Below are 11,717 nucleotides of genomic sequence, written 5' to 3' on the forward strand. Positions count from 1 at the left end.
GCCGCCCTTCCCCGTAACCTTCCGCCGAGAGAAAGGAGTGCGGGCAGCGCCCCGCCCGCTGAGGGGAGGCGAGGGGCGGGCGGCCCTCGCGGGTCGGGGGCGCAGCCCCCGCCGCTTTTTAATTCTTCTTATTATCATTTTTCCACAGGGAGTTGGAGAAATCCTTCCTGACAAGAGTCTTTGACCCAATAGTGAAGCAAGAAGCGCGTTTCTCCACAGCCTCCGTTGCCCTGGGGTTTCACAACGCTCCCTTCCGCAGCACCTGGCGCTGGAGCCGGGTTCCTGTCAGACCCTGGGCCCTGCTCCTCTTGGCGGCCGTGTGTCGAAACAGCCCGCTTCGGCCAAGTAGCGGGGCAGCGCAACACCTGACGTGGAAATCACGGAGCACATACATGCTCTTTATGTAACCGGCTTTCAAGGTCACGATTTCCTTCCTGATTCTTAGAAGCCTTGGAAAATGTGAAATTGGTGGCAAATTGTATGGGCAGCTGCTGTAAGTGCAAAAGTATGATCTATATAGTAGATGGAACTGCACTTGCTGTAAACGTCACTTAGATTTTTGTGCTACTACTTTATTAAATTTGACGTTAAATTTATTAAATTTGAAACCCATAGCAACTTAATTTGACCACTCTTCCCAATCTTTATTTTCCTCCAGAAGAAGCTTCCACGCAACACATTTCTTGACAACTCCCTTCAGGGCCTGGAGAGGCTGCGGGTGGGATCAGGACACGGTGCCTACTGCTGTGCCCCTCGGCGCTGGCAGCGGCGCTCAGCGAGGCCCCCAGCAGCATGAGGTCCTTGGGCCGCATGTCCCGGTGCCCAGGCCCTGGATACGTCCCTGTTTCACCTGGACCTGGAGGGCCAAGACCCGAGGTGCAGAAAACAGCCCGCTCCGTCCCTGCACGTGCCTGCAGAAAAAATATAACTTCGATTTTTTGCCCTTCTAGTTGCAGAGGCACCTGTGGCAGCACAGGAGCGCCAACGGACATGGGGCCTGGGACATCCCTGTGGCTGTGGGGGCACCTCCTGCTGCAGCCCCCTGCCAGAAGCCCAGGGCCGCCAGATGCGCCCTCAGCACCCCTCAGCACCCCTCATGGCCCCTCAGCTCCCCTCAGGGATCCTCACCGCCCCTCAGCGCCCCTCCGGGTTTTTGCCCCCCTGCCCCCCGGGGCTCTCCGGGAGTCACACCTGCCCCGAACACCCGGCCAGCCCCTCACGGCCGAGGCAGAAGCGCTGACAGGGAGCGCAAGCCGCCGACCGGCCGGCCCCCGCCGCCTCCTCCCGCCTGCCCCCGCCCCGGGGCCGCCGCCCCTCGCCCCTCCGGCGGCTCCGCGCTGCGGACGGATCCCGCGCGGCGCGCGGCGGTCGCGACGCCGCCGGCGGTGATTGGCTGCCGCGCGCCTGGCCCCACATCAGCCCAGAGCCCGCTCTCCTCACGGCTAGGCTGGGCGCCGAAGAGCTGACACCAGGGAGAGCCAATCGGCGCAGGCGTTTGACAAGCCCTCTTCTCGGGCGGCCAATGACGTGCCGGATCAGGAGGAGGTGCGCCCAATCGGAGGGGAGCTCTGAGCCTCTGCTCGGCGGGGGGTCCCTGCGTGGTTCCCCTCAGCGCTGAGAGGAGCCTGGCCTGCAGCTGGGATTGTCGATTTTAGCCGTTTTAAGCTCAAAAAGAGGCAGCGAAACAGCAGCTTTCCCCACCCATAGCAAGCTGTGCATCTAAAAAGAAAATGTGGAGCTAAATCACTTGAGAAGGGACCCCAAAATTCCCCTCCCTGAAATGGAAAAGATGTAGTTTAAAACAGACTGACCCAATTACTGGTCAAGGAGAAATAGGCACACTGGGAACTTTGTAATAAAATCTGTGTTTTTAGCAAAGCTCAGCAGCCCTCCTCCTTCATGAACAGCAGTTTTACTGCTCTATATGTAGAATCCTTTGTGCCTGTGCTCCTAGCCACCAGTCCTTTTTCCTTATCCAACTTGTTTTTTCTTCTTTCAGAAGTGACTTTAGAAAAATGGGAAGAAAAGGGAAGAAAAATGAAACAAGCCTTTTACAAGAAGATGGGCATTAGGAGGAATGCAGTGACTACTAGAAATAGTTTGTAGACTAGAGTAGCTACGGGAAAGTAGCCTGAATAAGGTTAACTGGAATTCACCATTTTCAAATCTTCTTAATCCTCTCTTTATAGCTAATAATAGTAATAATAGGTTATAAATTAAATCCCATTTTCTGCTCTAGACTAGATTAAGGACCCTTCAAAAGACATTTCAGAAATGATTAGCAGTGATGGTGATGATGGTACTACCTCATTTGTGGTCTCTAAGGTAACTAATCTGCAGTCAATCTGTGAAATTAAAGCAAGTGATAAAATCACTGTGTGTTAGCAGTTTTGTAATAATACCTCATGGCGAACTATCCTGTGTTCTCAGGATGATCCCACACCTGCATTAGGAAATCTGAAAATGTCAGAAAGTTTTACAAACCCCCATATTCAGAACAGCTACCAGCTGGTTAATACGTCTGTAGAAGAATGAGAAACTTTCGGTTCACTTGGCATCCTTGATCTCTGCAGCCTCTGAATGGTGTCAGAAGTACAAGTAACCAGAATCAAAATCAAAAGTATTTGCAGAGAGGGCAGAATAATAATAAAATAAACAAACAAATAAATAAATAAATAAGAAGAAGCATAGTATAGCAAGAAAAGACTCATAGAGATAAGAGCAAAGCATTAATAAAAAAGGCCCAAGAAGACAAGAAGTCATAATGTGATCAGTTATGGCAAATTGAGGCTTTGAGATGAAGTAAAGATGGAAAAGTAAGGGTCATTGAGGTTAAGGCCTGGTCCACCACAACACCACTTGGATTTCTTAAAGGCTATGACAATTTATTTCTTAAAAAGAGAAAACTCTATGATGTGACAAAACTTTGACATCTCAAAGACCCCAATTTATTCCCAAACCATTTCAGAATGTTGTCAAATCTCTATATCTGAAGAAGACAATTTATGTGGTCTCCAGATCAGGAAAACACAGAAGTATTTTCATGATTCTTTTGTGTAGTAAGACCCTCAGGAGAGGATCTTTCTAGAAGCCTCACAGTTGTCCTAATAAAAAGTTCAATGTGGTTAAAGAAAAATTAGATCAATATTTCATGTCATGATGCAATGTATTCTTTGAGCAGACATGATTTCATTTATTTAAACAAGAGAAAGGTGAAATACTGCATAATTTCATAAGAGCTGTGGATATGGTGAGGTGAGTTGATCTGAAACAGGTTCATTGAGACAGGTCAGGAAATCAATTACATACCAGGGAAGACTCCAAAATTATCCTGACCTCCTATGAAGGACAACCATGAGCGCAGGCTTCCAAAGGCAGCCACTAAAATAGGCCTCCAAGCCTCTGTGAAGACTGGATGGAAAGAAACAACAAAAGCTTTGCAGAAGTGGTTTTCAGGGGGAACCCACGACGAAAACTCAAGCAGACAAATAGGAATAGGTCCCAAATTCTCAGAAACAAGACCTGCTGGACCAGAAACAGCACAAGGGGATCCAGAGAAGGCCATGCCAACTGGAAGCAAATAGAAGAATTATAACTGGCACTGAAAACAATGTTACATTACAGTCGTGGTTTTGTACCACGAAGTTCTTTACATGCAAGAAACACCCCCGAAGTGGACACCACGTGCTGGGAGTCAAGGCAGAGCATGACACTGAGGGCAGATAACCAGACACTTCAAAAGAACCTCAAAAAAACCTGTCATTAGTTACCAACTCATTTTGGAAGAGTATGAGATAGATGTCAGAATATACACGACTGTTAACAGATCTGCAATTTGGGGACTATCTTAAAAGAGAATGAAAGCACCCTTTATAAATATATAAAGGATCTATATCCTACCGAAATCGATTAAGAGCCTAAGTACCTTCCTGGATCTGAGCCCAACCCTTTCAGGGCCAAATATAAATAAATGTTAAAAGGTCCAGGCCATTCTACTAAATGTGAAAATAAGTGTTTTGGCCAGACTAAAAGCAGGATAAAGGAAATCAAGAAATCTATATTCTAGATGTCTTCACAACTGCTTGATAATCACGCTTAGGCTCAGCTATGAGGTTGAAGCACCAAGGACACTGGGTGCAGTATCAAAAAGAGATACATGGAGTTAACCCAGCGACTGGAAGAGCCACAGGGTGTACCCTAACTCTGTGGCAACTCCCCAGGACGGGGCAGGGGGCAGCAGAGGTCTGCCCTGTGGAGCGTCACAGTGTCAGGTTTCCCCCATGCCTTGAATTTACTGTCAGTCGATTTAGCAAACATTTTCTGCCCCAGCTCACATCATCACTCGCTGCAGAATCTACATTTCAACCCTAAAGATCTTTTTTATATGTATATTGCCGTCGTTGTGCTCCTATCTTGTCTAAGTCTGGCTCCTGTCAATTACCAATGAATCACAATGTGTCACGAAGCCAACAAAATACTTTTGTAACTCCAGGGTATACTTCACTCTGCTAACGTCCAGGTTTCACTACCCAGAAGGAGCCGATAACATTGTCTAATCTATACTCGCCAGCTGGTCTTTTGTTGGTCTGGTTACTCAAGGAGGATCAACATAAAACCTGACAGAAGAGGGAGTCATGCCGTTAGGTGTGATGGCTTTCGGCATTACATCTGAGTCAAAGTATCTCAAGGGTGAAGGACATGAGAGTCGTTCAGAAACCCCTGATCCGAAGTTAAAAGCACTGAAAAGACAGATGCCATTTTTTGGCATTAAACCTCTAATATTCCCTTTGTTTTTGGAGGATTGCACCTGGGAGTATCCTTGGGGAGGGATACCCAGACTGGAAAGGCAGCTCGCTGTACTCTGGGGATTGTGACAAGTCCCGAGAGCCCAGACAGATAGGATCTGGGGGAGGAGAGGATCAGGGGGCCAAGAAATTGATCATGAGTGAGCAGCGTGCCCTTACAGCGAGGCCAACAGCATTCTGGGCTGCTTTAGCAAGAGCATGGCCAGCGGGTCATGGGAAGGGATCCTGCCCCTCCATTTGGCACTTGTGAGACCACAGCTGGAGCAGCACGGCCTCACGCTACAGGGAGGCTATCGAGGCACTGCACCCGGTGCAAGGGACGGCACCGAGCAGGGCAGGGCGCTGGAGCACGGGGCTCCTGGAGGAGGCAAGGCCAGACCTTATCTGCCTCCAGAAGCGGAGCCAGGCCCTTCTCGAAGCCAACAGATGCGAATGGGGCATTGAGATTACGCGCTGGGGCGAGCGGGATGGCGGGGCGGGATGGCCTCCCCTGCTTGGAGGCTGCAAGAGGCGATGGATAAAAAGATTATGATGGGGATTTCAGGGGGTTAATTGCTTAAGGGAATTTTTTTTTGGAGAGGAGGGTGCGGGGAAGGGGGGGCGGTGCACGAAAGTGCACCGCCCCCCCTTCCCCGCACCCCCCCCCCAAAAAAAAAAAAAAAAAAAAAAAAAAAAAGAGGCGGCGGGGTTCTGGGGGAGGCCGGCGGAGGGCGCCACGATCGCGGCGAGGCTCGGGCGGCCATGGCGGCGGGGAGGCTGCTGCTGCTCGCCCTGCTGCTGCTGCTGCTGCTGCTGCTGGGGGGCACGGCGGGGCCCGGAGCTCGGGCAGCCCGCAGCCGGGGCTCCGAGAAGCAGAACAGCCTCCGCCGCGCCGCCAGCGGCCTCTACCAGGGAGTCAGCGGCCTCTTCGGGGAGGACAACGTGCGGGCCCTGCAGAAGGTGAGGCGGCGGGCGCTTCCCCCCCCCCACCTCCGCGCAGCCTCCTCGCGTCTCCCCCCCCGCCTCCGCTGCCTCCCTTCTCGCCGCCCTTCCCTCCCTTCGCGGCCTCCCCTGGCCCGGAGGCTGCAGGGGCAGAGCCTCGCTGGAGGCCGCCCCCCCGTCGGAGCCCGGAGCTGGGCCTCGGCCCCTGCCCGAGCCCCCGCTGCGGCCGGAGCCTCGCTGCGGGAAGGGAAGGGGCAGGGGGAGGCTCGGCGTGGGGCAGGCGGCGGAATAGTGGGGACGAAGAGGCCTCTGATTGAGGGGAGGGGAGGCCGCTGTCTCCCTCCGGCTGAATGCGGCCGGCTTGCAGCGGCGCAGCCCCCGTGGGGGCTTGAAGGGGGTGAGGTGGGCAGGCAGGCACGGGAATCCGTCCCCTGGTCTCCCCCTGGCCGGGGAGAGGAGGAGGAGGAGGAGGAGGAGGAGATGCTGGATGCACCCAGGAAGCCACTGGAAGCGCCTTGGTGTGATGACCGGGGCATCCTCCAGCTGCTCGACGAAACTCTGATTCCCTTCACCCCTGTCCATTCCTTGTGCTAAGTGTTTTCTTTATACTTCGGCACAACAGTAAAGCTAATAAATCCATTCAAAATCCTATTAACATATAGGCTTACATGCCAAAATACCTAAATTAACCTGGTAAGTTTATGATCTGCAGACTTAAAAAAAAAAAAAAACCAGTTATGTTTTTTGTTTTGGGGACTTGAAAATATTCTGCAGTTTCTGTTTCATGAATTCTACTAATGACTAGTAAGTTGCAAGTGTGTTTAAGGAATTGAGGATTTTTTTTTTTAATTCTCAGTTTTATTTCTCAGTTTTTCTCAAGGTTGACAGAGAGGTTTGTGAATGGGGTGGATATATTAATGGACACATTCTGGAGAATATGGACTGATTTGTTAGATGTTCTTGGCATTGATGGTAAGTGTGATGCTTGTTAACCCTTAAAAGATTATCACATGTATCACTGCTTACATGAGTGAGAAAATAATTATGATTTATTGTGATGTATAAAGCATTCACCAGTATTATCTCTATCTATTTTACGTGGCTTTGACTTTGCTGTTAGTAACCTCAAACAAGAGACGTAAAACCAACCACTCCGTTTTGGTGTATGTATCTACAGGATGTCTGTAAAACGCGTTACAGGTCATGGCTGATTTCTTGTTATCGTCATTAAAAGGATTCCATTGGCTAGGAGCCATACACAAAAACAAAAAAATGAAGAAGGGCTAGAAGAAGGAAAGATGCAATTGAGAGCCTTTAGAATATAAATTTTACAAAGCAGGCTTTTTATCTTTAACGTGAACTTGGACATTATGCCTGACGGCAGTTTGTCCTTAAAGAATCTTCAATGTCTCTACTTCAAAGGAATTCAGTCGCATCATTAGAACTGGGCCAGTGCTTTGAGGACGATCCATCCAGAAATGGATGAACTGGCTCTACCCCTTATTTTAGAAAAACACAGTCATGGCCCCACCGTGTGACTTTGGAAGCTGTGCTTGCTTTTTTCCATTCTCGCTTTTGAGTGCCCTCATTAATATTCTGTAAATTTTCCTTTGTTTTTCAGCCTCCAACTTGACTCATTATTTCAGCCCAGCAGCAATTGCCAACAACCCAACCCGTGCTCTTCTGCTGATTGGTGCCATTTTACTTGCCTACTGGTTTTTATCTCTCTTCCTTGGATTCTTCTTCTATCTCCTGCACATGCTGTTTGGTCGCTTTTTCTGGATTGCAAGGGTTGCCCTTTTCACCCTCTCATGCGTGTACATCCTGCAGAAGTATGAAGGTGACCCAGAACACGCAGTCCTGCCTCTCTGCTTTGTTGTAGCAGTCTACTTCATGACGGGGCCCGTGGGATTTTACTGGAGAAGAAACAGCAACAGCAGCCTTGAGGAGAAGATGGACCACCTGGACAGTCAGATCAGACTTCTGAATATACGTCTCTCCAGGGTGATTGAAAACCTGGACAGAGGCAGTGACCAATGAACCAACCCTACAGACCACTGTACACCAGCTCTAGAAAATTCCTAAGCACTGTCTCATTCGAAGTTACAAAGCAACAAAGCATCACATGGTAAAAAGTGTGCAAAGTTATAACTTTTCATCATGTGTAAGACTAATTTACCTAGATTATACACTCAGCCATTATACTTGTAGGAAGAAAAATTAAGCTGTATATTCAGAGTTTTATCCAGTACTAGAATTTTATCAGTAGATAAACGCTTACTTTTACAAGCATTTAAAAACATCTTTTGTAAATTTTTTATAAAGCAAATTGAGTAGTCTTTCAAATATTGAAATTGAGCTCAACATATGCAAATTTGACATTAAGAAGTTAAAAAGAAAAAAAAAATCTCAAGCTACCAAACACTTCTATTGAGAAGTAACTGCTGTGGGTCCACTTTTTTTTTTTTTTAATCACAAATGTTCTTCTTTTGTAGTTGGCTTATTTCATTGACTCAAAGTTGCCTTTCATAGAGTAGCGGATGAACAAATTTTCTGGTATGCAGGCCAAAAAATTCACACCATAGATTCTTAATAGGAGGTGGGGGATGAGGGAGAAGGATGATTTCATAAATTTGAAGTCCTGAAATGCCAGTCCCATATGAGGAATTGAGAAGTGCACATGTGGCTTTATTTCATTGCTTTTCCTATCAGGAACTTAAATTTGATGTTTGGAAGGAATCCGGTTTAATAAGTTGACACAAAGGAAGAGATGTAGTGTGACAAATCATAACTTATATTTGATCTTCATAATGAAGCACATTCCAAGCATCAGTGCATGGAATAAAACATGATTTTTAACACCGGGACCCACGTACTTTCTCAAAAAAGGCAGCAGTTAAAACACCTGCAAATGTATTGTTGCTTAAAGCTTTCTCAGGACCAATAAGCGGCAATAAATTCTCTTCAGGAAGATCTGGATTTTTTTTTTCTAAAATTGTGATAGTTTTATAGGAGCTTTTTGCTTGAAGTCTGTGTCCTCACTCTATTGGGTTTCGGGAAGTGAATCCCCTTACGAGAAGGGTGTATTAAACAGTCGTATTTCAAAGCGATGTAGGAGCTTTGAAGCGATTTTATTTTGAAGGATTTATGTATTTGTAACCTTATAATTAACTAGCTTGGTAGGCAACCACTGGCTTTGTAAGGTTTGCTGAAATGTACTGAAACAAAGGTAACCTCAGGGAGGAAGGTCTTGTAAGTGGTTTAATGTAGTAACCGATAGCATTCGAGGCTATAACGGGGGGTGGGAGGGGAGGGAAGCATCTAATTCCTTAGTGATGAGCGCAGTACCAATACCAGGAGAGGTAAAAATGGACCACAGCTGAAGAAAAACATACTTCCTAATACCGGAACGATTAGGTAAAGAAAAGCTGCAACAAAAATTGGTCCGTGCTAGGGACTGGCCAAAAAGCAAGGGGAACAGATACGAGTAGATGATGCACGTGCTGCGGCCTCGCCGGTGAGTGCCCGCTGCGGCGGGACTGCCCGCGTGCGGCTGAGCAGGGCGTGGTGCTGGGTCTTCAGCTTCTTGTCTCGTTGGGCACAAGTCCGCTGGATGTGGCGCTTAACTGAATGTAACTGTGGGGTGAATTTATTTTTCTCTTCGTGCTGAAGTTTAGCACTCTTCTTAAAATATGTGTTACTTGCCTAAGCTCTTTTGGTCTGTATGTGATGTTTACATGAATGATTACTTTAAAATCCATTTTTATGGCCTTCACGCCGACCTGCGGTCACTTCAGCTCAGCGTGGTTGAAGTTCACGTGCAGCTGACATTGTTCTAATCAGTTTTATTTTTTTTTATTGCATCTGCAAATTACTCTGACCCAAGAAATGCACAGAGTTGCAAAGCAACTGCTTTTTATAACTTAGTCTTTCCCATAAACAGATAAGTACTATGGCAACAACCAGCCTGCTTTGTAAAGCTGGAAGTTGAACTTACAGTATATGCATTTTTACAGCTCGTTTTCCGTTAGTATTACAGAGTCTTCCCTGTGAACTCTGTTTTCCCTGCTGTTGTGCACCGAGGACGGAGCTAAAACACCAACCTGGAAATTAGGAATTGATTAGCAAAGATGGTCAAGTCTTTGTGTTTTGCTAAATCTGAGGCCTGAGGACCAAAGTCTGCAAACCTTGCTCATGTAAGCGGCTCTATTGACTTCGACAGAACGATGTGCATGAGCCAGTTTTGCATAGATTGTATTTTATGTAATCCATATTTAATGTTGAAATTAAAAGTACTGAATCATTTATATATTAAGAGCTGTCTATTATAAAGATTACTTTAAAAATACTATATAAAAATTAGTTTGGGTTGTAGTTTCTCCCTGTGTCTGTAATCGTTTCTTAGTTTTGTAAAAATCAGCCCTCCCTATATTAATACTCTTAATTTTGATCACCCTGCTGCTTGAAAAAAATATTTTTGTATTCACTTGCATCCCATGTATAGCAAAATGTTATGTGAAAAGCAGTATATATAAAATTGGATATTTTTAATCAGTATTTTTCCCAGCGCTCTGTTTTCACGTTAGACAAATTCAAAAGTAATGATTTTTTTTAAAGCACAATCTAGTCTTCGATATGTATACTTTAAAATGCTCTGTATTTTTAAACATGCACTGTAGTGAAAACGCTTTTGGGACATGAATGTGGTATTATATTTAATCTCTTTCAACTTACTTTTGTAAATACCTTTACGGATGCTTCCCATACGAGTCACCTAGTTTATCCATCCAGTTTTTGCTCTGTTTTTTAGAACTCGTTCCAGTGACAGTGGTCGCACTGCTTTTCCATTGCCATGGATGTGAGCAGCTTGTATTAATGCAGAGAAGTGCAGGTATCGCACGTGGGTAATTGCGCCCAGATGTGGTTTCTGCCAGACACGCCCAAGGCTGTGTTGCCTGTGGCAGTGGCGAGGACGGGAATCAAGCCCAGACCCGCAGCTCCCAGGCTTTGGCTCCAGCCCCTGGGCAGCTTTGCAGGAGGTGGGCAGCAGCGTTTGTGCTCCTGCAGTGCTGTCCCCTTGGCGAGCAGCCCTTAGAGCAGCACGGGCTGGGCTGTCTGAGGGCAGGGAGACGCGCGGAACCGCGACGCCTGCCCTCAGATCCGAAGGCTCAGCACCTCGAACGCTTCCTATTTACCTTCCCGTTTTCAGCAGCTGCTCGGAGGAGTGTCACCTTACTCGCTGGGTGACACAACAGCGAAAGATGGGCTTCAAACTGTCTGGTGTCAGAAATCCCAGGAAGGTCTTTAAGTGTTGTGAGCTCCATGCTTCGAGACCTGACGTTTGAAACTACTGTAGTATTTTCAATACATGAACATCTTTGCTAAACTAACAATTTAGCAATTTCTTTGAGTAGACACCTCACCTATAGATAACCGATCCGTCGTACGCAGAGTGTAACGCTTTTCTAAGTGGTATTGGATGTCAGAGTACCATGTATACAACCTGGTGTAGTTCAATGCTGTACTTAATAGCGCGTCCTTCAAATCGTGGTTTGCTTTTCCAGACTCGTTGCGTAGTGAATGTGGAAAATAGACCCGTGTAAACCTTAGCTCTTTGGTGGTATGCAAGTTTTTTAGGTGTGATTTGCCTCACGTACTGATCTGTATTTGGCAGCTAATGACGTAAACGACCGTACGTTCTCTATGTCCGGGTTGGAAAATAAAAGGTTTTATCGTATCCGCATGTATTTTAAACTTTTGGATAATTCCATCCACCTGTGATGACAGCACATTAAAAAAATCTTATTGCCTTTTTAATCTGTGGTCGTCTTTGCTGCTGGCGTGTGGGGGGGTTGAACGCGGCGGGGGCCGGTCTCGAACCCGCGGCGGAGGAGAGGCGCGGCCCCGCCCCCCGGCCTCGCCCCCCGGCCTCGCCCCGCCCCTCCTCGCGAGAGCGCGCACGGCCCGGAAGGGGCCGCAGCCGCACGTGGG

At 47.3% G+C, this 11,717-nt stretch overlaps 1 protein-coding gene across 1 annotated transcript; it reads left to right on the forward strand.

The window, feature by feature from the left end:
* Positions 1 to 5,503: 5,503 nt before the first annotated feature.
* LOC121079627 (BRI3 binding protein) lies at positions 5,504 to 11,543 on the forward strand. Its single transcript, XM_040577166.1, has 3 exons — positions 5,504 to 5,744; positions 6,596 to 6,698; positions 7,348 to 11,543. Exons 1-3 carry the CDS (start codon positions 5,547 to 5,549, stop codon positions 7,764 to 7,766), a joined length of 720 nt encoding a protein of 239 aa, XP_040433100.1. The 5' UTR covers positions 5,504 to 5,546; the 3' UTR covers positions 7,767 to 11,543.
* Positions 11,544 to 11,717: the final 174 nt, after the last annotated feature.

This window comes from Cygnus olor, chromosome 17 (assembly GCF_009769625.2).
Source record: "Cygnus olor isolate bCygOlo1 chromosome 17, bCygOlo1.pri.v2, whole genome shotgun sequence".
NCBI lineage: Eukaryota > Metazoa > Chordata > Aves > Anseriformes > Anatidae > Cygnus > Cygnus olor.